This window comes from Hibiscus syriacus, unplaced genomic scaffold (genome assembly GCF_006381635.1).
Source record: "Hibiscus syriacus cultivar Baekdansim isolate YM2019G1 unplaced genomic scaffold, ASM638163v2 tig00110926_pilon, whole genome shotgun sequence".
In the NCBI taxonomy this organism is placed as follows: Eukaryota; Viridiplantae; Streptophyta; class Magnoliopsida; order Malvales; family Malvaceae; genus Hibiscus; species Hibiscus syriacus.
Window position 1 is genome coordinate 515,575 of NW_024062913.1, and position 24,383 is coordinate 539,957.

General features: G+C 33.8%; 2 protein-coding genes across 2 annotated transcripts; one reads left to right on the plus strand and one right to left on the minus strand.

Annotated features, from left to right (window-relative positions):
- Window positions 1-3,880: 3,880 nt before the first annotated feature.
- On the plus strand, window positions 3,881-8,550 carry LOC120146435 (OVARIAN TUMOR DOMAIN-containing deubiquitinating enzyme 11-like). The gene is made up of 10 exons (XM_039159994.1): window positions 3,881-3,932; window positions 4,420-4,588; window positions 5,409-5,482; window positions 6,364-6,418; window positions 6,648-6,722; window positions 7,405-7,478; window positions 7,581-7,629; window positions 8,075-8,159; window positions 8,315-8,371; window positions 8,486-8,550. Exons 2-10 carry the CDS (start codon window positions 4,421-4,423, stop codon window positions 8,527-8,529), a joined length of 681 nt encoding a protein of 226 aa, XP_039015925.1. The 5' UTR covers window positions 3,881-3,932; window position 4,420; the 3' UTR covers window positions 8,530-8,550.
- A 659-nt stretch (window positions 8,551-9,209) lies between these two features.
- LOC120146455 (protein PAT1 homolog 1-like) lies at window positions 9,210-14,057 on the minus strand. Its single transcript, XM_039160003.1, has 5 exons — window positions 13,778-14,057; window positions 13,402-13,553; window positions 13,231-13,287; window positions 12,680-12,752; window positions 9,210-11,993 (listed from the first exon to the last, which is right to left on the minus strand). The coding sequence occupies exons 1-5, from the start codon at window positions 13,827-13,829 to the stop codon at window positions 9,805-9,807; spliced, it is 2,523 nt and encodes an 840-aa protein (XP_039015934.1). The 5' UTR covers window positions 13,830-14,057; the 3' UTR covers window positions 9,210-9,804.
- Window positions 14,058-24,383: the final 10,326 nt, after the last annotated feature.

The following is a 24,383-nucleotide window of genomic DNA, read 5'->3' on the forward strand; positions in this document are numbered from 1 at the left end:
GGAATTGTTAAGAATTAATAGAATATGGTTTCCAAGTGAATAAGTTGTGTTGAGGTTGTTTATAGTATGAGTAAAAGAGATATGTATTGAGTATCGAAAAAGGACTGTATATAAGGTTAATAGTAAGAATAAACCAAGATTTGCGGAGTATCATTAAAAGATTGCTTAATCTTGTTATAAAGTAAAATTCGAGGATGAATTTTTTTTAAAGGGGGGAGATTTGTAACATCCCGAAATCCAGTTCAGTGATTAAAATATTTTTTTTGAAATTTGGGGATCAATTTAGGAAAATTTTAAAGTTCAAGGACTTAAATATAAATATTTCAGTATTGGATTAAATGGTAATTTTGGAATGAGTGAAGGGCATTATAGTAATTTTAGCTTAAAAGATATTTTTCTTCACCTTATTAAGAGTGAACACATGGGATTTGAAGAGTTATCTGGAACTCTTCTTCTTCTTCTTCCTGTGTGCTCAAGCCTCAAAGTTGAGTTTTAATTTTGATGGTTAATTCTTGAAGATTTAAGTTGGGTTTTATTCTTTGAGTGTTATATAAGCTTAAGAAAAGCTTATATATGCTTAAATCATCAAGAAGAAAGATTTAAAAGGGAAATTCTATTAAGGATTTAGAAATGAACTTTTGATATAAATAGGTTTCTGAAGTTCTAATGATGAATTTGACTTGTCATGAATAGAAATAAGAAATTCAAAGTGATAGAATTGGATTTAGAACAAGTGGAAAAATTGGTATGATTTTTGAATTCCATGTAGAGGATAGGATTTTGAGGTTAGAGATGTGATAAATGGGTATTAATGAGTTTAAGTATGTGTATGTGAGTTAAGGATATGAAAGGGGTTGAAATATGACACAATTGAGCTAGAATGAAGTGATTTTCATTCTTAAAATTGATTTCTGGGCTGGTGTGTATCGGAACACATTCAATAGGTACCGATCTATCAAGAGTAAAATCTGGGAAGACTTTCAAAGTGTACCGATACATTAAGGAGTGTATCGATACCCCCTTGAACATGAAAACTTTCGAATGTAATTTGTGTATCGATACACACGTTAAGGAATGTACCAGTACACTATAGTGTGTACCGATACACTTCAAAGGGAAAATAGAAATAAATCTTTCTTTTAGTATAAGAAATGAAAGATTAGAGTATATCAATTGGATACTGATAAATATCAACACATGATTTTGTAGACATTGATCAAAAGCAAAGTTCAGATAGGTCGACAGAGTAAGATATGCAAGAAAGAACAAGAGCTTAAGAGTGTTCATTGAGACCAAGTGAGTACATAATATTAAGTGTACGTGATGTTTAGGAATTAAGACTTACGATGAGTCTAATTCCGATAATATATAACATAAGTACAAGAGTACAGACATGGTGTGATATTATGTTTATGAGTACCAGAGTATGATTATGTAGTGATACAGTGCTAGATGTATATGAGTAAATACATATGTTTGATTGTTGAATGTATCTTCATATGTGAACCATGTAAATGCATGTATGTGTAGTAATAGGTTAGGGGGTCATAAGAGATAAAATAAATGATAAAAGATATATGAACGTGATATGACTTATAGGTGTTTTTATTAGAATGTTACATGGTATGTTAAAGGTTATAATTGAATTATGTGATGGTATAAGAAATTATATGAATTATATATGAAACATGTATATGTTATGAGTTATGTGAAATAGAATGCAAGTGTAGTATTGATATGATTTGTTTGTGGACATGAATACATGCATATGTTTATATGTTAAGTATGTGATTATTAACCATGAGAAAATATGTTTATATGATACATTTTATGTGACTATGATATATGTGTTAGGTGATATATGTGACCACATGATAATATGATATAAGTTATGGGATACTAAACTAATAAAATATGTGAAAAGTTGGTATGAGCTATGTGATGAGTATCTATGTATTCATATGTTCATAAGAATATATGAGAACAAGATATAAGCCATGTGACATGTGATATAAGATATATGATAAGAAGATATAAGATTCCATGTGAGTATTACATGATATATGTGATAAGAAGTCATGAGTATATGCTTATGTGATATGAATATGTGAAGATGTGAAATGATATAAAAGATAATGCCCATGTCATGTGTTATGAGAGCTATAGGTATAGTTGGCATGCCAAGAGTCGAGGGTTCTACGTGGTCCTACGAGACATATGTGTTCTATGTGGTCTTTCGGGACATAGTGGTCCTTCGGGACATAGTGGTCCTACGAGATAAATTCTACGTGTCCCTAGTGGGAATTATACGAGTTGTGGTGACAGTATATGTACAGAACCTCTATGTACTCACATACCTTAAGTTCTCAAAAGAGTGCATGGGCTTTAAAGATAATAAATAACTTGTTATGATAATATATGTGTTCTTTGTGAAATAGTATTTGTGCTATATGACATGTATAGATGATAAGTTCTGAATCATATGATAATAGGAATGAGAATAATAATAATAAGTGCCTATGTGTATCTGTGATATAGATGATATGTGATTGTGTATGATACGACAGTAGTATTTATTCATGTATTGTTGGGTTTTGGAGTTTATATTATATGTTTATGTCAAACATATGCTCATATGATAGAAGTGAATTAATGACAAGGAAATAAGTAATGATAATATGTTAATGATGTGTATTACATGATATGTTCATGCATTTATTAGTTATTTTATGTATTTACATGTCTCACTAAGTCTATGACTTAGCGTGTAAGTGTCTTACACGTAGGTGTTGGTAAGCAAAATGATCAAGCTCAGTACCAGCAGAACAATATATCTCCACTCGAAGATCAGATCAGAAATATTTTGTAAAGTATATTATGTTATGTAAATTAGTATGTTGGCATGTAAACAAAGTTATTAAGAACGTACGCTCTGATGAAGTTTGATAATGTTTTGAACATGTTTATGTAAAATAACAACTTTATAGAATGGAAGTTTTAAATTTTTTATGGTTTTTTTTTAATAAAAGTACATGTCTTAACTAGTCAATGTGATACCTCGGATTCGTATCTGGGTCGGATACGGGTTGGGGGTGTTACATTTTTGTACAACTATTTTGACCATTTCTTTTTTTATTGGATTCCCCATTTATTTAAGGCTTAAATCAAAATAAGTGTCTAAATTATACCTCTTTTCCTAGATAGGTGTCTAAACTATTTTTTAACTCATCTAGGTACCTAAAGTTACAAAAGTTACTAATTTAGGTGTCTGAGACATCAACATCGTTAATTTTCTAGTTGAGTGACACATTTCGCAATCTAATGATTTTGAAATTTATTTATTTATTTTAAAAAATATTATGATATTTATAAAAAAAACTAACTTTTTTATATTATAAAACAACCCAAAATCTCAAATCTTAAACTTAATCTGCCGCCGCCGTCTTTTTCGGCCACGACCACTGCCACCGACATAGTCCTTACCATCCTCCTACTCGTACGTCGTTGTAATTTCTGTTGATTGGCTGTCGGAATCATGATTTTCATCTTAGGGTTCACGGGATATAAAACGTTGATTCGTTGTCGATCGATTACGATTTCATGGGAGTTTTGGTCTCCTGAGGGAGAGGAAGTCGGGAGGAGCTTCGTCGACGTCAAAAGATGATAGCTGGTGTAGGTTTAAGGGTTGAAATGAAATTTTTTAAAGTTTTGAGTTATTTCAAAAATTGTATTTTCTTTTTCTAAATATATATATATATATATATATAATTTTATTTTTTTAATTTAAATGGTAACATTTGTAACCGTCCAACCATATTTAAATGAGCACACTTATGCGAACATAGAACTTTTCAGATTCAGCTTAGAAGATAAAACAAACTAACGAATCATACGTCAAAAATTCTCGAAGTTCTTCAGTTTTTCTTATCTGGGTATTCTCTATTTCCATTTTTTTCTGGGATTTATGTGGTTACGGCTGTTCTTGTTTTCGTCTTTCATTTATGTCCATTTCCTTGCTCCTGTCTTGCTTGGATGACTTGTGCTTCTGCTTGTTTGCTGAGAAAATGGAAGAAAAAGATGATAATTATAGGAGATTCGTTGTTAAATTGGAACTGCTTTTGTTTAACATAGACTTATCTCAATCTTGTTTAGCTGAGAGATAGTTATAAGAATCAGTTAAACGATCCCACCGCTTTTTTTATCTATCATATGCTTATATGGAATTTAACAACAGTTTTGATAGGAATCACATTTCGTCTTTCATTTTCTGGGTATTTCTAGCATACCCATGGAGGATCTGGATAACTTGGATTTTTTAAGTAATTCTTTTAGGTGTTTGATACAGTATTTGCTCGATTTGGATGCTTATCAACCTTTCCTATCAGTGCAATAGATGGCTGAATGTTGTTATTGAGACAGTATGAGTGAAGGCTATGGTAATGCAAGTGCAAGCTCCAGCTCAAGCCTGAATAGCAGCTTCCAAGATACAGAAGATGGTCAAGCCATAGCAACCATCTTAGCAGAAGAGAAGAATTTACACAACAATGGTAAGCTTGGAAAAAGGCTTTCTCATCTGGATTCCATTCCGGTATAACCATTTCTACCACTTTTATGTTGGTTGGTCACTCTGTTGAAGTATTTGCATTGTTTAAAAATCATACCACACGGACTAGCCGTTGTAGTTTTGAGGACTATGTTCTGCTGAGTGACATGCTATAATTTGGAAACTTTAGGAATTACTACTACGAGACTTGCCGGTGGTCGTTGAAAACTTAATATATTGCCAGAAGCATGGTGCTTCTGGAGAAAATTTATTGTGTTACATGTGTTATTTTCATCACGTCTGAGATCCTAGCATTTTTTTTCTTTCTTTAATTGTTATCAATTCAATAACTTTAAAGTTTTCTTTTCCCATTATAGCATGTTTTCCTGGTGCATGAGTTGTATGCATTTTTGTGGCATAATTTTTGACTGAAGCGGAGGTTTTTATGGCATGATATATATTGATAAACACGTCATTCGTGCTTTTTTTTTGTATCAGTGCTGCATCACTCTTATGGGATGATCATTTTTTTGAACTTTTCATATTAAAAGTACATTTGTAAAAGAGCACACTTCACATTTGTTGTAACTTTAGGAGTATTACTAGGAAGTGTTATATTGTCTTTTTGTCTTTTACCATCTTTTATCGTAAATATAGGAGTCTACCAAAGAGTTAGCGTCCTGGTTTTAGCCTTTTTGTTTATCTCGCACTTGATTAGGAAATTGTGAATTCAGCTTAACAAGGTTTTCAAAAAACTATAACGCCTCCTTTTGCTCCTAACTTTAATGTTATTGCAATGTCTGATCTCACCTGCATTTCATTCTATTTGGCTGATGATTTTTTGACATGATCATTTTGTTGACAGCACACTTCTCGTGTCAATGGGGAAATACCTGATGTGAATGATGCGACCTTAGATCATGAACGACTTTATGAAAGGTTGTGATCTTGTCATACTCACTATATCAGTTTCCCATTGATTGTTTCATCTTAGGTTGTTCACCACTTATAGTCTGCTCCCATTTAAGCTTATACAAAACAAAAGTGGTTTAAACATGGACTTCGTTTCGTCTTTAATTCTTTGGTTTCTATGATGTTTAATTTGTCTGTTTCTTTTGAAAAACTTTGTGGTCTCTTTCCATTTTGCCAAAAGGTGGCTTGAATTCTGTTCTTCGTTGGTTTCAAGTTCAAAAAACCATTTTGGACTTGTGGTGTTAATAGTTTTGTGCATTATATGACTCGTGAAAGTCTAAAACGATACCATTCTTACTGGGTCAGTATTAATTGCTCAAGAATGAGTTGTTGCTCGGACTCGGTTTTTTTGGTGGAGTACTCATGTTTTCATAAATTGGAACAGATGTGGGTAGAGTTCTCTGGACTTGTCTAGGGTGATGAAAAAAATGCGATGGAAGAAAGAGATTGAAACCAACATGAGTAGGAAGATTGGAGAAACATCCAAATGCAAATAAGAAAAATGAGAGAAAATAATTAAATTTTTGGGGTTTGGAAATTGCATTCAGAAGTAATAATTTCTCAATCCAATCTTACGACAGCCGTTCATCTTATTTCCTCACCAACTTCTGTGTTGTTTTCTTTTGTGAATTTGCTTCATTTTGCTCGGGTTTTTGCTAGTCAGGACACCGCTCTCACACCCAAGTCCTGGCAACATAGCAAATATGGAATAAAAAAAGACTTGCATCCTAATATGATGGTTGAAGATTTTGCATTTGATAACCTCCCTTCAATACTCTCCTTTTCAGATATCTGTTTAAATTGGTTTGCGTTTAATTAGTTATGATGGGTTTTCCCCCTTTGTTCAGGCTGGCTACTTATGGTTTAGCTGAACTGCAAATCGAGGGTGATGGAAATTGCCAGGTCTTTCTTTTTGTCCTATGATTAGTCTTTTCTCTACCATCACCTTTTTTATCCACAATTATCATATGGATATTATACCTATCTATATTTCCAGATACAGATGCACATACATGAAACAATAAGATTTTAATATCAAAGTCACTTATTCTTTGCATTATTACTGTTTTCTTTGTCTACATCTGCTGTTTTTCTTGATAAATCTTCCATGACAGTATCCTTTTTTTTATAGTTCCGAGCACTAGCAGATCAGCTGTTCCGCAATCCAGACTACCACGAACATATTAGAAGGCAGATTGTCAAGCAGGTAAGCTTTATTCTGCTCCACAAATGCAAACATCTCTCAGTTTCAGATATTATTCCATCGGATAAATATTAGCTATTGTGACAAAGAAGCTTTCCCCTTTGCAAATACTCCGACTTTGTTATTTCTCCTCATTAAATAGGTGATTTTCATGTCTTTCACTTTTAGGAACATTTTCCCCTTCTTATAGAAAAACAAAAGAATATTTTCCCTTCTTTTGTTTGTGAGATTTATTACGTCTCTGTTTATATGGGCGAAGGTGAATGCATTATATAAAAGAAAGAGTACCACATCGGTATATGCATTTCCTGACATAGTCTCAGGAATAAAAGGTTTCTTTTATTAACTTGTCATATAATACACCTAAGTACAAGTTGAATTCTCGAAGACTTCCATGTATATATCTTGATGCCCACACACATGTATGATGCCTATGTTCCTACTCAGAGAACAAGATCATATACTATTTTTTTATAATATATATAAGGGTTATTTATACATTTGAAATACCAAAGTAGCCAGAATTTCAATTTGGTATATCATCTAGTTTTATTTCAACTCTATTATTATCTTTATCTCCTAGAGCAGGGCTAGATAAGGAACAATTGCGATTAGAATAATCATTTTTATGTTTACATTAACTCTCTATTATTCTTTTTGTTTATTTTAATTTCTTGTTTCTCAGCTAAAGCATTCCAAAAAGTTGTATGAAAGTTATGTTCCAATGAAGTACAAAAGCTACCTGAAGATGATGAAAAAGTTAGATATTGAATCTTGCCTCTGGATGAATATGTAAGATTTTTTAATGATCTAAAATGAGTGAACAGTAACTCATTTAGTGCTAAATTTTCTGTTTACTAGATCCGGGGAATGGGGAGATCATATCACTCTGCAAGCAGCTGCTGACCGAGTAAGTTGAAATTTCATCTTTTTGACTCCTTTGAATGAAATCTTGTTACTTCCCCGTACAAGCTCATTTTCCCCCAGTCTATTCTCTATTTTTTTTGTTTCATCTTAAAATAACTCAGATCTTCCACTTATTTTTCATCAAGTGGTAAATGGACATCGGTTAAAAATTAGTTGCAGACCTCCAAGGTTATAGTGTTTAATCTGCCTTTTGCCTGAGATGAATATGATAGTACATGCTAATGAAATTCAATGAAAAAGGCCTTTCCTTTTATGTATATATTCTATAATCTTACTAAGCAATGCTTTGAAATTCTTGCTTGTGATTATCTAACGTTTATTAAGTTATGCTTATGCAGAAATGGTTAATTGTGTAACTCTATCTATTAGCTTAGCTATTTCATCGGCTTTCTGGTTTTGATGTTTGACCTCTTTTCTATCAACTGCAGTTTGGAGCCAAAATTTGTCTAGTCACCTCTTTTCGTGATGCTTGCTACATTGAAATCATGCCCAAACAAGCAAGTCCTACTAGAGGTAGATGGTATTTCATCATCTTGCCTGATTTTTCATGCGGTGATCTGAATCAAGTATCCATAGAAGGCAATTAGATCCCCCTTGAAGGCAATTAGATCCCCCTTTCTTTTATCAGCTGATTCTTAAACTAATTAGCTTATTATGTTGTATTACAGAAGTTTGGCTGAGCTTCTGGAGTGAAGTGCATTACAATTCATTGTATGCAAGTGGAGGTGAGACCCATTTTCTATTCTTTTTCTTATAATGCATTATCTTTCACCCAGTTCTTGCTATTTCATCTGCCAGATTAATGAAGTCCATCTATATATATATATATATATATGCAGATGTTCCCACCGGAGCAGCAAGAAGAAAGCATTGGCTTTTTTAGGATTAATTATGTATATGACAAACTTCCCTGTTTATAGCTGTTATCTGTATAATTTGTTTACCATTGGTTTGCCTTCTAACCTGGAGAGAGAGATGATGTAGTACTTCATTACTTTTTGATAACTAAAATTTTATTGATAGACAAATAATTTACTCTCAGAAAATATGTAGGAAGAGTTGACTGTACAGCCACTTAACATTTTCAATATAAATTTTTCTATTTGACGGTTGCATATTGGCACAATAACAAATTTAAGGAACAAACCCCTACATCTTTTTTCAATTGTGCCCTATTAAACCTTTTTCCAATAGCAGAAAGTATTGAGTGTAAAAAACGAAACATTAAGATAAATTTGGTCAAAAAAATAGGGACATAATTGGAGACAACACCAAATGTTGAGTGCTTTTTTCCTATTATACTTCCAACAGATTACCACAATTTATTAAACTTCAGTAAACATTTATTTAAATGTCATGTCATACTTAATATTTTGTTTCTAATGTTGAATATAATGTCCATTTACAATACGACACACTTGAAACAAAATTGGCATATAAGTATGTCGTGTGATGATATATCTTGATGTTGACGATGTAGGCAATATATCACCTTAGGTTATGAGCAAGTAACGCTCTAAGAAGAGAAAAAAATGGCTGCAAACGATTTCACAAGAGAAGAAAAGAGAATAGAAGAAACAAATATTGCTTGGCATATAACATTAAAAGCAAACCTTCATCAAATAAAACATGTTTGAAGACTTTTTACATTATTACAGGTTGATTCCTGATCTCTCAGATAAGCCAGCCCTTGCCCCACCCCTTCAATACTCGGTTTCCAACAAGGAGAAAACACACACAAAAAGGCCAGTTTGGACATCATTGGAATCCGCATCGAAAAGGCGTGTTTCTGAAGGTTCTGTAACAGATCAACTGTGCATTCAATTTCATTCTAACCCACTAATACTACTGCTGCTGCTACTACAACGCCTCCACTTGGTTTTGTAGCGTCTCCAAACAGAGCACCAAAATATAGCTCCCCAGAAGCTGAACTAACAACTTCCACTCGTCAAAGACATTCATGTTTTACTATGATAAGCTTCGTCAACTTCCCCGGATTTTAGGGAAGGAAAAGAGAAAAGGGAAAGGGGGTTAAGAGTGGAAGGAGAACAGTTCGGCAAATAATGTAGGCCTGTCCCCCATCTAAACTTACCCTTTGCCTCTATTATCCTATTGAGTGCATTGTTCACGATCTTCACACAAGACCCCTTTTTCTTTGTTATCCCCTTACCGATTCGGAGTTGATTTGGCTAGTACTCCCAGCAGGCAAATTGGATCCATTCATGGGCACAGAATGCTGAGAAAAGTCCATCAAAAGCTTCCCTTGGGACTCATTTGTGTGAGGAAGACTGGCTCGTAGAAGCTCACAAGGCATTTCACGCCTTATAGCCCCTGAACTGATGACTTCTGTGGATGGCTGAGTCTGGTTTCGTATTGATTGGATGATTATCTCGTATTTACTCACACAAGACTTGGTAAGAAGGGTGAAAAATTCATCAAACGAAGCTCTCCAGAAGGCATAATTAGGCATGCTGCAATTTCCAGAAGGATGACTTAGAAGTTTAGTTGCCCTTTCAAGAACTGATTTTAAAATAACAGACGCACCATCCCCAGCAGAGCTTCCAAGGGGCCTAAGTGGAGGCTGCTCTTTAGAACAAACAACTGCAACAAGGCATGCACTAAGCGCACGAAGATCCATTCCATTAACACACATGGAAACAGTCTTTGCAAGGTCATTCGTTGTCCTGGCTGCTTCCAGGTCCGAAGAAAGACCACCAAACAAGAACCTCAAGTGACGGAAAATGGTCATGCATGCTATTCGTATAAGCTCACCCCCAGGGATGAGAAGCTTAAGGAACCTAGTTATAAGCTTCCGGCCTTTTGCAAGAGAGACTAATCTTAAGAACACAATGTCATCTTCCGGAGCGCAGCTAACTGCATGTGCACCTTTTCCAAGTGGATCAACAAGCTGAAGTGATGTCGCCATGCCTTCAAGCAGGATCTGCCGCCTCCGTCTGAGCTGAGCCCCACCATCATGGGGTTGACTAAATTGTATGAGCCGGTCAATATCATCTATTTCAAGAAGAAGACTGAAACCATCTTCAATGGTGATTCTAGCTGCAAGCATAGGTTCCTGCTCTAGAGGCCTCACAGTTTTCTGATCAGAACCATTACCTGAACCTAAGGGAGGATCAACTTCAAGCAGAGGATGGAGTCTACGAATGGAAGAGAGGGAAACTTTCCCATGTGCATCCATATGGAGATGCAAATGCTGATCCCCGCTGTTACGGGATCGAGAATGTGATTCTTTCTTGCGAGATGGGAAAAATTGATGTTTAGCCCTAGATGCAGAAGATCGTTTAGCAAGACAAGCTTGGTGGTAATAATCATCTACATAAGGGTCATTACTATGCGTGGCGGCATGCTGTATCTTGAGAATGTTCTCTATCTCTTCACCAGTCATATACTTGGATCTGAATTGCACCAATCCTCTCTCACTTTTCTGGCTACCAGTATCTGAACTTTGCTGAGAAAAATGCATGTTCTGCCTGTTTCTTTGTGATGATTTAGTTCGATGTTCCCTATGATCAGCCAGTCCAAACATCATTTTGTGAGATGAAGGATGGGAATTATGCAGTTGAGATTGCAATGCAGTAAAATGTGCAAAAGATGGTTGGACTGCATGTAGTCTCTGCTCTTGAAACTGCTGTTGAGAAGAAATTAGGCCATTTAGATGAGGTATTTGCTGTTGCGACATATGATGCAAAAGACCAGCACGTTCTCCATGCAATAGACCAAATTGGTTAACCCAATAATTTTGAGACCTGCTACTAAAAGATAGGCCAAGAGATGTTAACTGGGGCAAATTACCACCAAAATGTAATCCCTGTGATAGACTGGCCAGATGAAGACTGGTGGTAGACATCGAAGAGAGGCTTGCTGCAGAGAAGTGTGACTGAGATCCACTAGTAAGAACAGGAATTTTTAGGTTGCCAGGCAAATTCTGCTGGCCTCTGCTACCAGGAGGAGGGAAAGATGTGAAGGTTGATGATTTGGGTCCAACAATTGGTTCGCTTGAGAAGTGAAGCTCTGGTTGCTGCTTGGGATATGACAAAGTTCTATACAAAAGCTTTGATTCTGAAAAACGAGCAGGAGATGGTTGTGGCTGAGAAGACCATCTCTTGCCTTCTTGAGCGTCATCTGTATCAAAGATGAAGAGAGGCTCTGGTTGCTGCTGGGGATATGATGAAGTTCTATACAAAGGTTTTGATTCTGAAAAATGAGCAGATGATGATTGTGGTTGTGAGGACCATCTCTTGCTTTCTTGAGCATCTTCTGTATCAAACATATGCTGATCCATCCAGTTTAAAAACTCTCCATCTTGAGCCCAGTCATTAGCAGATGAACCTGAAAATAATTTTCACAACATGAAACATAAGCAATTGATATATAAATGTTATCAACCACCGTTGAACAGAATAAAATCATAACTCGACAAATTGGCAAGTTCAGATATTGTATTTTAAACAAATGGACAATTCTATTGGTTATCTTGAAAGATGAGAAAGTTGATGCTTAAACTAAAGGAAGCTGTGTAACAGGAATTGCATGTAATTCAACATGGAACTCTGATAGAACAAGAACAAGAGTATGCACACTTTTTCCTTCTTTTTTTTTTTGGTTGGGGGGGGGTATTTAAAGCTTTAATGGGCTTGGAAAGGAAAATGCAGAAGTCAGCTCAGAAATATGCCAACGATGTAATAAGACAGGACACTTGCCAATTTCCATTTAATCTAAATCCATCTTCAGATTTCCATATACGCAATTCCTGTTTTAAAAGTTGAAAAATAAAATAATACACATTTATGCCCTCTTTTCCATTGAAAATTTTGTGTATAACACACACACACACATATATATATATATAGAGAGAGAGAGAGAATTATTTAGCATATACACCAAACTGATCCGATGATTTTCAAGCAAAAAAGTGGAATAAAAGTGTGATCTTTTTTCGTATGGAAAATGATATTACGATTTTTCAATCATCAATACAGATTTTAACCACAATATGCAGGCATAATTATACTTACTTTCCCTTGAAAACGAACCAGATCTATCACCAATAACTCCTGGATTTCTTGGTCCTGTGACAACCCTATTCAACTGCAGGAAAAAGAGAGAGATTATAATCCAATCACTATGGAAGGACAACCAAAACAAAATAGGTAGCAAGAGAACAACATAAAACAAACATATTTGAATCTGCAGAATTACATAATATATGAATGCTAAGTTATTCAATCTGCCAACACCATGTCAAAACAACCATCTTCAAACCAGTTCTTAGGCAAATAGAATGGAGAAGTCATTGTTTAAAACAGTATTTCTGATCTCCCCTATCTCCCATTTAACACTATTCTCATATGGTAAAAAAGCAAAATTGGATAGGTCAGCTTACTGAAAACAATTAATCTAAACTCCTCTTGCAATTTAGATAAAATTAAATAAATCAATAAAAAATAAAGGCGAATGGCAATTCAGGAAACAGGCATACATACCAATCTTATAAACAACTGTTACTGAGAAATGCTAATTATTGACATTCATCACACTGCAACGTTTATAAATAAATAAAACATACCTTTGCAAAAGTACTAGCCAGATCATCCATATCAGATAATGACCCTAAACCTCCAACCTACAAAGTAAATAACAGGTAAATTAGAGCTGAAACAGTCATGTTTCAAAATCAATAAACATTGCAATTTGAAACCAAGATTTAATGGAACATATCAAAGGAATGAAATCCAACCTCTCCTTTATCAAACAAACGGTACTCATCGTCTTCAATGGATGCAAACATAGGAGCTTCCACTTCACCATCTTCCAGAACTCCCAACACCGCTTCTTCCATAGAATTTTGACCAAAAAATTCATACTGGGAAGCATCAAAAAACGCATTATCTGCAAAATTCTTAACCAATTAGCAAATCAAACGATACCAGACAAACAAATAAACAAGCAAAGACAATAAATAAAGCAAACGGATTTAACGGTTAAGACTTAGACCCATTTGGTGGGTGAAGAAATTGATGTAAAGATCCAAAGAAATTTAATTCCTTTCGATCAAAATAAAAAAAAGGGATTGGGGAAAACAAGAGAGGAAAGGAAACAGGAAAAAAAACAACCTGATGAAATTTGAGAGAAGTTGCTGGGAAGTTTGCCGCTAGATCTTTCCATGTTTACAAAACCAACCGAAAATGCAAACCCTAGATACAGCAGCTGCTGCCAAAGGAGATAAAAGGGGGAGGGGGTTCGATTGAGGAGGAGAAGGGCAAGCAGCGTAAATTAAATGGGATCAAGAGTGTATTTATTTAGGTAGAACGAAGGAAACAAAGAAGTATATCTCAGTCTCTCAGTCTCGGAGAAAGAGAGAGAGAGAGACGAGGGAGATAATAAAATTGAAAGAAAAATGGAACAGAGTATCAAGTTGTTAATTACTACTTAAATATGATAAGTTAAGTATTTAAAGTATTTAATTTTATATAAAAATATACTTTTATTATATTAATTTTATTTATTTAACTATATGTGTATTAAATTATTAAAATAATATATATATATATATAAATAATTGAGTAGAGCTTGTGTATTAATAAGAGTAAAAAATATGATTTTACTTCTAAACGTAAAGTTAGACTTAGAATGAAAAATCTAAAAATTCTAGTTTTTACGGATAGTTTGAAGCTACCGTTTTTACAATATTTTATTAATTTTATCTCTTTGACATTAATTTTACTTTCAAAACAAGTTTTTTAACTAAAAGTAATTTTAGACCGCGTTACCAAACATGACCTTAATATGTTAAAATTGTGTTCAAAAGTTTTTAACTTTTTTCAAAAAAAAAAATTAGTTTTATCTTATTAATTATAATACGACTCTTTTATATTTTTAGAAAATTATATTTAGATTTTAAAAAATAGTTAATTAATTTTCATAAAAATATTTATTTAATATATTATAAATGTAATAATTTAAGTTTTAATATGATATGTGTATAATAATTTAATTTTTAAGTAAATTAAATTACAGTTATAATTAAATTATTATAATAAATTATATAAAATGAGCATAATGAAGGATTGTTTTTCCTACTATGCGTATAAGATCTTTCAACTTTATTAGAAATTACAATTTAATTACGCTGCTTAAGTGGCACATAATCAAAGTAAAAGGAATAAAAAAATTTACTACCTTTTCTTGTTATGCATATAAAATCCTTTTATTTAATATCACAAAATTAGTTACATTATTTAAGAGAGAATAATTACTTTTAAAGCATTATTATTAGTTGTTTTGGAGATTGATGACAGACTGTGCACTCCATAGGAAAATTGACTAATGAGATTAAAAGAACACTCCAATTAAATAGCTCCACTTTTGTATTAAATTTTAAAAATATGATTTAAAATAATATAAGAGAATAAAGATGAACAGCTTGGTCAATCGATCAAAAATACTTACTTTTTAATCTATAAAATCCAATAATCATATTAAATTTAAATTAGTATTCCAATATACGATATCGATGGACTCAAATTATAATTAACCAAATATATTAATAATAATTTTGATTCTAAATATCTCAACATCATTATAAGTTAAAAAATTAAATAAAAACAAAAGAGCATATTATTAGAATGTAAAGATTCGCATTTATATATAAAAAGGGGAAAAAAAAAGAGAAAAGATTCTGCACCAAAATAAAGTAATATTCTTTCTTTCTTTTTTAATTCTCTTAAAAAAGAGTAAAATTATATTTATATTTTATATTGATTTTATATGAAGGGGTTGAACAGATCTATGTACTTGAATTATTCATTTGACCTTTATGACAATAACCCAACATTTTCCAAGTGAAATTTAATAAAAAGATCTTATAGATAAAGTATATTTACCATTAGAATTTTAAAAATTATAAAATAATCATGAATTTTTTAACGGTTATAAAATATTTATTGTTCTATTAACCGCGGTCAAGGCACATGACACGTCAAGTTAATAATCAACAAATCTTTATCCCTAAACTTATAGTTAAAATATTATTACGGTGAATATAAAAGGAAGATCAAAGAAGGGAAAAAAGGAGAGACACGGCATGTTAGTTCCCATGAAATTGTAAATAGCAGTATGTAAAAAGTTGGAGATGGAAGAAACAAGTAGGCGTGTGTTGATGGCTAAGCACATGTGAGCATTGATGAACTGTTTTGACTGACAAACCCCAAAACCTTGATGTTTAAGTCAAAATGCCATCGATGCAGATCTATGACAAAAAAATAAATAAAAAACTAAATGGTAAACCACGCACCCCATCCCCATTTTGCTCCGAATAGTCTTCTAGTTCACGTTCATTTAGTTTAATACCATCTGGTTCATTTAGTTCACGTTCACCATGGCCATAGTGGATAACAGCAGTAATACTGAAACTTAAATCCATCCAATCTCAAATGGAGTGCAAAGGCAAAACCAGTTTTCTGGCCTTCATTCTACAAAATATAAGTTACATAAATAAGCCATTGAACCCAAAATTAGCATAATCTAATTTCGATTTCTATATGTATAGACCAGTGAGAATACAGTTCAATGGTGTCCAGCTCCACCTGGTACCAATACTTCTTTTGGTCAAATGAGCTTGAAATTGTAGGAAAGAGGAAAACAGTGGACCTTTTAGAACGGCTGATGCCAATCGTATCAAAGATGATCAAGTTGCCTTTTGACGAACAAACCGCTGCAGACTTTTTGGCATTTCGGTTTCCGGATTAGTTTTCTGCTTCTTTCTGGACGTTTCGTTTTCCTGTGTTTGTTGCTCCAAGAACGGCATCTTGGCTCTATCGATCGTCTCTCTTCTCTTCTTTGCTCTCTTACTTGGCTTGTTCCTTCCCTTCGTTTTCTTTTTAAACTCGGTATCCATCGCAGTTTCAATGGCAGCTTCCATTTCAGTTTCTATCTCCTTCTTTGTTGGCTTCTCTTTCTTTTGTGGTGCTCTCACGGTACCAACCGTGGTTGGATCCAACATTATTGTTTCAGGGGGAAGCTTGTCAAGCAGAGAGTGCACTTCCTTCTCTAGCCTCTGTTTAGATGTTTCAAATGGGTTTGCCACCCAAGAATCGAAGTTGGGTTCCCCAGATCCCGGAATAAGAATACTATACCACCCCATGGAGTGCCCTATGCCCAGAACATCTTCATATGGTCAAAACATAACTTTCCCTACCTGATAACCTTTTGCCATAGAATGAGTCATATAGCTGCTATAATTCTGAGATCCGGAAAAATCAGCTAAAATTTGTATAAATGATCCGGTCCCAGCAGCAAGCAAGCCTTTCTGACTGAAATTCAAGGTCTTCGCATGGCATGGCAATGTTTGAATAACCTCAAACTTACTAAGGTCCCAAATTGTCGAAATAATTTTTTTCTTAGTGAGATTTTAAAAACTACACATTTTTTATTATTCTTTTTACGATTAATTTTTATTAAAAAATAAATGCGATTTAAAAAATTTATCGTTTCGAAAAATTTGGGATTCCTTTTAAAAATAACAATGTATAGTTTGAGGAGTCGTCATCAATCTTTTGATTAGGGTGTGATTGGACACCCAAAAACGTTTTGTCATTTTAAATAAAAAATAATTTTAATTAAAACAACAAATTGAGGTCAGTGTTACCAAAATTCAAGTTCGGGAGTCAGTTATGCGTGGAGAAGGATTAGCACCCCTACAGCGCCCTAAATCAGTACCTAGTCGATTAATTAATGTCTTTGCAGTGCATTTTATAAGTTCAAATTTAATTTGATTTTTGATCTCATAAAACAACAAATTATGAATTTTAGAATGAAACTTAATAATATTTAATTATTTCCTATCGAGAAGAAATAAACCCCTCATAACTTGAGGCAATCAATTCTTACTCCAATCGAAATAAAGAAATATTATAATTTCATTATAATATTCAAATGCACCCAAAATAGATTAAATTAAAATTATCAAACCTCTTTAGAAAGAATAAGAATATTAGGTTATTTAAAAATATCGAGATCAAATCTTAGATAAGTTCTAACAATCTTTTCTCGAAAAATTTAAATAACCGAATATTTTTTTTCCTTTCATTCCCAAATTTTAAGTGAGAAATCATTTTTGGTTTCACTGTTGGGGTACACTTTCATTTTAAAATCATCGAAATTGGCTCTCTAATAAGTTAAGACAAACCCCTCATAACAATTTTAAAATAAAAGAGTATTACCCTTAATCCAATTATTTGATAGGGGTTGAGTTATGCACGTAAGGATAACATACAAATTATAGAACAAATGATGTCATGTGTTTCGTAAATAGATCATTCACATACTTGTACACGTATAAACTCATCAACATGCAAAACAAATATATACAACTAATTAAAGAGGACAATTACTTAACAAGGGACTAAATTGAAAGAAAGCTAAATTTAAAGACATAATGTAAAAGATAAAATAATTTAAATTAGAAAAAAATATTTAAAATCTAAATATAAGGACTAAATAAAAATTAGCAAAATAATTTAAGGACTTAATTTTAATACAATGAAAAAACTTAACATGGTGACCAAATTAGAATAAATCAAAATTAAGCATACATTAATTAAAAATATGACAGGGACCAAAATGTGAAAAACACACCTAAATTGAAAGGACTATAGCACAATTATTCATTTTTAAAAACCTAAAATTTATTAACAACTACAAAGTGTAAAATTACAGAATTAAGCCATAGCAATTAAATAGGATAAGAAGAGAACACTATATGTGACTAAAATGCAAAAAGACACTGAAATGAAAGGGACTGAAACATATTTTCACCTAATGTTCTAAGAACAAATAACAAAAGAGAAATCTACACCATTAGGACAAAACAGAACTAAAATAACATAAAAGGTAAAAGATCAATGACTAAAGTGTAAATAAGCGGCAAACGTACAATGACCTTAAAGAAATTAATCTTAATAATTTAATATAAAACTTATTTTAAACTAACCTTAACCCTCAGCCACATTTCTCATATCCCTCTCAAACTCTCCTCTCTACTTTTCTTCACGATCGAGAAGCTTGAAGTCTTCATGCTCACGACGCCGGCAACTTCCTCGATGATTACTTTTCGCTCCGGCCACCTACCACATCAGCAAGATAAGCTATACTACACTTAATACTCATTAAACACTTCCCTCTCCTCTTATTCTCAAAACGAGAGTTATGAAACTCTCTACGACAACCACCGTAAGTCGGTGGCCACTTCGATCCGACTATCCCCTAAACCACCCGATGAAAACCTTAGGTCATCCTAAACGAACCGAGATGCCTCACGGTGGCTCACTCAACCGAAAAGGTAAGGGTTTTTTCCTTTTCTATTTTTTTTCAATTTGTTGATAGAAAAATGTTTGCTTGTATCTCGTTTTTACTGTTAAAATACTCTCCCCTTTATTTTCTTTATTTCGAATGGATGTAAGAACGAAAAAACTTTAGAAAGAATCGGGAAAAAACCTTAAAAATGATTTCTTGCTTTGTATTGCTCTATGAAAATCATGGTAGCCCCATTACTCATCTAATACAGTGGCGCTTGACCCAAACAGATGATACATACTATGCTTTGATACCTCAATCGTGTTTGTCATCAACTGTTCCACCAATTCTTATGTCAACGTCCCATTTTCAACAAGCATCTCTATCTCCTTTAACAGCAGCCTACAATTCCCCATAGAATGCCTCGATGCCCCCAAGTGGAAATCACAGACACTATCTTGATCATAGATGTGGGTAGAAGGGTTTGGTTGCACTTTCATTGGCCTCAGTGTGATGTATTGACCTTAAATCAAATGGGGATACTGATTTGAGATAAAATTTTGGAACACTTCCAGAGTATTTCTCGATCGTGATACTTTCTTTGGTCAGTTTAAATAACTAGCTACTCATTTTATTTTACGGTTGTAAGAGCTATGGACATGACATTCATTCACTTCATCAACTTTTGCTTCTTGATTGGTAGGGCTTTTGAAAGTGACTTTCAAGTTTCCTTTGCTGATTGCATTTTCAATTAACTCCCCAGCTGTCACAAGATCCTCGAAGTCATTCATCAAATTTTCCAGCATTAACTCAAATAAAGGAGCTGGAAAAGAATCATGAAAATATATGATATTTCTTCTCCTAATAAGGGATGATGAACTTGTGCTGCCACTCCTATCCATCTTAGGGTATATTATTTAAAACTTTCAGTAGCTTTCATCCTTATTCTTTGAAGGTCTTAACGTTTTGGGGTTAAGCCTTTAACATATCGATATTACCCCATAAAAGCATCAGCTAGATTGACCCATCTCTTGATCTGCTCTCTGTTCAAACGGTTATACCACACTACAGCTGGCCCAACAAAACTATCATGGAAGTAATGAATCAACAAATTATCATCATTTATGTACCCTTCCATCGTTCTACAAAACATCTTTAGATGAATTAGGGGACAACTAGTGCCATCATATTTCTCAAAATTAGGAACCCTAAATTCATATGGGATGATCAAATCAAGGACCAAGCTAAGCTCTTTAGATTCTAACTCATTGTGAGAGGCATTAACACATTTCATATCTCCAATGACTTCTTTCAACCAGTTGAATTTGTCTTCAAATTGATCATAATTGATGAGATTTTTCTCTAAGTTTGAATGGGATACTCCAGGGTAAGTTGTCACTCTTGACGCATTAGTCTGATAACATTGGTATCTTCTATCAGCAATTTTCTCTCTATCATCAGCCTTGGTTGCCAGCACTTGGATCATTTGATTCGATACACCTTGCGGAGAACCTGATATTTGATTCATCATATCTTTTTGTAACTCAGTCAACTGCTCTTGCAATTGATCTTGTGATTCCTGATGAGATTACTCCATTGTTTTCATTTGTTTATTTTGCTCTAACCTAGCTTCTTCATCAAGATTTGGAACTTGATGATGTTGATGTTCTTCCTGATGTAAACTAGATCTGGGGTATAAATTCACAGATGCACCAACTAGATTGATGTGTATATTTCTAGTATGAATAAGGGTTTCTTTAACATACTGAGATTGAATAAGGGTGAACCTAGGTGGGTAGATTAGTCACTCAGTTACAGTTTCAGGCACATGACTGTTTTCATATTTATGACTCATTCATTCAAGCAGACTAGCGAACTTAGCAAACATTTCTTTATGAGCATTTATCATATCATCTTGCATCTTTCTCATATTTTATTGTATCTCTAGCTGAGTTTTCTCAATTTGAGCAATTTTATCATCTATATCTTTCTTCTTGGTGTTATATGGATGCTTGAAAGTTTCCAGTATTCTATCACACAACTTCTTTGTTAATGTTGCTATTTTATTAATGAATATTAAATACATGACTATGAACAAATACAAATGTGGTGCAGAAATTGAGATGCTTTGCAAAAAGTAAAAATACGTATGCAAAATATAGGGTGTTGATCCTGGAACGACTCCTTATAATAACTTTTTATATTAGAAACGAAGTTCAATTACAAGGTTGAAACATATCACAGATTGGTTTGCACTACTTATCCTTTTTATTGTATATATACCAGCTGCTCCATAATCCTCTAGGCTTTTCATTCTCGAGCTCCAGTCCTTCACTTACAATATCAGCTTCATGAGACATGTTTACCAAATATTGAGATATTTCTTGAGCATGTTCTAAGTAACTAGCGATGGAGTCATCTCTTTGTTTAACTCTCAACTGATCTTAACGATAACGCCACTATATAACCCCCTCGTAAGGAACTATCGGAAACTTATTTCCTCTCCTCTGAAAATCCTAAACCATAACCTCAAGGTCATTCACTCATTTCTTCAGACTTTCAACCTCTCCACGGCTCGAGCTACATTCTCGGCTTCAGTATCGTCATAATGTAGCCTCTAAACCTAAGATTTTCCCTTTCAGCTTCTCATTTTAGGCTTGGTTCTCTTGCAATTGTTGCTCTAAAGAACTCTTTTCTTTTGATAGAATCTTGACTTGATGCCTACTTTGCTTGAGTTTTTCTGTACTTTCTCCTACTTCTCTCTTTAGGTTCGCCACTTCTTGTCTCTATTCAACAGGTGGTTTACTTGAACTAGAAGCTATCTGGGCCTTTACCATTCGTTGGTAGGATAGTTGAAGATCATCGAAATCTAGTCAAAGTTACTTCTCCACTTTTTCAATTTGATCGACTCGTCCCTTTTGAATGTCAATCTCTAGCTCTTTCTGATATACTTCATCTTTTAACTTTTACAAAGTCACTCTCCATTGTTTTCTTTATGCCTCGAAGTCACGCTTAACTATCTCTAACGGGGATGAATAATTTCAGGTATTCTTTCATAGGTTGAATATTTTCAGGATTAACCATAGGAATATTATCATTACTCGATTACTTCTTCATTGTTCGTACTTCTGAGATAACTCGAGATCAAAGGTGAAGAGATTCACACGACGAGTCTATTTTCATGCATGAACAACCTCTTTGACTTTATTCTTATATTGTTCTCATTTGAATGCAAACTCTGACCCTGACAAATCACATATTGTTGTAATGGATTGCAGCGACCCAAACTGTCTAGAAACTAAAAGAGTTGTATAGCCTACAGAACCCCAAATACCTAGAAAAGGAACATATCTCGCTCTTCACATTTGTAAAGTATATTTGAAGAGACATTTCACGAAGCTCGCCACAATATGTCACTATCACAATCCCTGATATCCCTAAAGATAACCATCCCTGAAGATAACTTACAGAACCCCAAATCCCTAATATTCATTAATAAAATATCAACATTAACAAAGAGGTTGTGTTACAAAATACTAGAAACTTTCAAGCAACCATATAACACCAAGAAGAAAGTTATGGATGACAAAATCACTCAAATTGAGAGAACTATACAAGAGATACAAGAAAATATGAGAAAGATGCAAGAAGATATATTGAATGCTCAGAAAGAAATGTTAGCTAAGTTCGCTAGTCTGCTTGAAGGAATGAGTCATAAATATGGAAAGAGCCATGAGCCTGGAACTGTAACTGAGAGACTACTTGTTGTCAATTTCTTGTTATAATAGATGTAACAATATTTTATCATTTATTACCCTTGGTCAAGATTCATCTATGGTTCTGATAGGCATATGCTCGGATTGACATGGCCAAAGAAGCTGCTGATGCAACATCTCAAGCCAAAAATAGTGAATTGCTAGGAAGGTTGAAACTAACATTTCAACAAATACAACAACTTCCTCACTTTTTGACACACTTCAGGATCGATCGTCTTTCCCAAGTGTTTCATAGTCTATCTGATATTAATGTTGTCATCATTATTAATGCAAATGATTTCGAAGTTTCAGCTATTGTTGTGTATATATATATTTTTTCTTCTATCAGGGGAAGGGTAGTATTGTACGCATATTTATGATGAGAATTATAGATTGCAGGTTTGAGTGTAAAACACAATAAATTTGAGTGTTTCCTTTGTGCAAGCAGTCTCTCTTTGCCAATGAGATTGCTTCAGTGTTCATTGTTATTGAACTATTTGAGTTAGATTCAAGTCTTGTTCTGTCGTTTATCTTGCTTAGAGATGAACAAGACTAGTTGGCCTTAAATGGTTCTCGAGTTCATGTTGCAGCTATATGTGTTGCACTTAGGACTCGAATTTATCATCTAGGGGAGATATCATGTCACACTCGTAACCCCACTTAAGGGTATAGTGAAGAGTTGACATCAAACCATCTCCTATATAAAGTATATATGCATAAGAGTTTTGGGTGCTCCATCACTTACAACCATTTGAATGTTTGAAGCAAAATGTTTTTCCTGAGCACATGAAACACAATCTATTAATCTTGATCCCTAAACTTGCCCTTTTTTCTAATCAGTAGCAGTGTCCGCCTTCCTCTTTCCACCTTTTTTCTAAGAGCAAGAGATTGATATGCCATACTGCCCGTCATATAGGTTTTTCTCAGGGGTGACACCATGTCCAAGAAAATATCTCAAACGAACGGGTTATTTAACTAATTTGACGTAGTACATATTTTTTTGTTATTTTTATGGAACTTCTTTGGTTGTGCTTCGATTTGTAGTTGAGTAGGTTCAGGTCATGTCGCTTCATAATTGGATTGGCTTTGCTTCTATACAGGTTGCTCCGCAAGGATAATTTGGGCTCCATATAAAGCAATTAAATAATCATATCTAACACGAATATGATGAATTGCTCAAGAAAATAAGAAATGGTTAAGAAATAGATGAAATAGATTGAAGAAAACATAATTCATAATATTCTCATTCATGATTTTTATGTTGATTACAACTAAATTTTATAGGAAATAACTATAACAGATTACCAGTTGTGCCTTCTTTTATAACAGATTAGATTCCATTAATCGTTTCTGTCTTCTTCTATTTGGTGCAGGTTATTGGGCTCATCTTCTTCCCTGGTCCAATAAGTATTCCCTCCTTTGCTCCATCAGCCCATGCTTGAGTTCCTGGTCCATCATGTAATATCTTTACCCAATCCATCTGCTCCTCATCTAATTCCCCAATTACAATCCCTAATTCCCCCATATTTCCCCTTTTCTCTTCATCGGCCCCTAATTTCACCTCATAGGTCATGATAATACCCCCAACTACAGCAGATACTTGTCCCCAAGGATCAAAGTCAGAAAATTGGGATCGCAACACCGTGAAATATTCTCAGGTTGCATTCTCAAC

Bases quoted from the DNA above. Each gene is read 5' to 3' on its own strand.
- LOC120146455 (XM_039160003.1), bottom strand. From the start codon at position 13,829: ATGGAAAGATCTAGCGGCAAACTTCCCAGCAACTTCTCTCAAATTTCA. The intron at 13,554-13,777 runs GTTGTTTTTTTT...AGAATTTTGCAG, and splicing joins CTTCTCTCAAATTTCATCAG to ATAATGCGTTTTTTGATGCT. The intron at 11,994-12,679 runs GTAAGTATAATT...AATTATTTTCAG, and splicing joins TGGTTCGTTTTCAAGGGAAA to GTTCATCTGCTAATGACTGG.
- LOC120146435 (XM_039159994.1), top strand. From the start codon at position 4,421: ATGAGTGAAGGCTATGGTAATGCAAGTGCAAGCTCCAGCTCAAGCCTG. The intron at 4,589-5,408 runs GTATAACCATTT...TTTTGTTGACAG, and splicing joins CTCATCTGGATTCCATTCCG to CACACTTCTCGTGTCAATGG. The intron at 8,160-8,314 runs GTAGATGGTATT...GTTGTATTACAG, and splicing joins ACAAGCAAGTCCTACTAGAG to AAGTTTGGCTGAGCTTCTGG.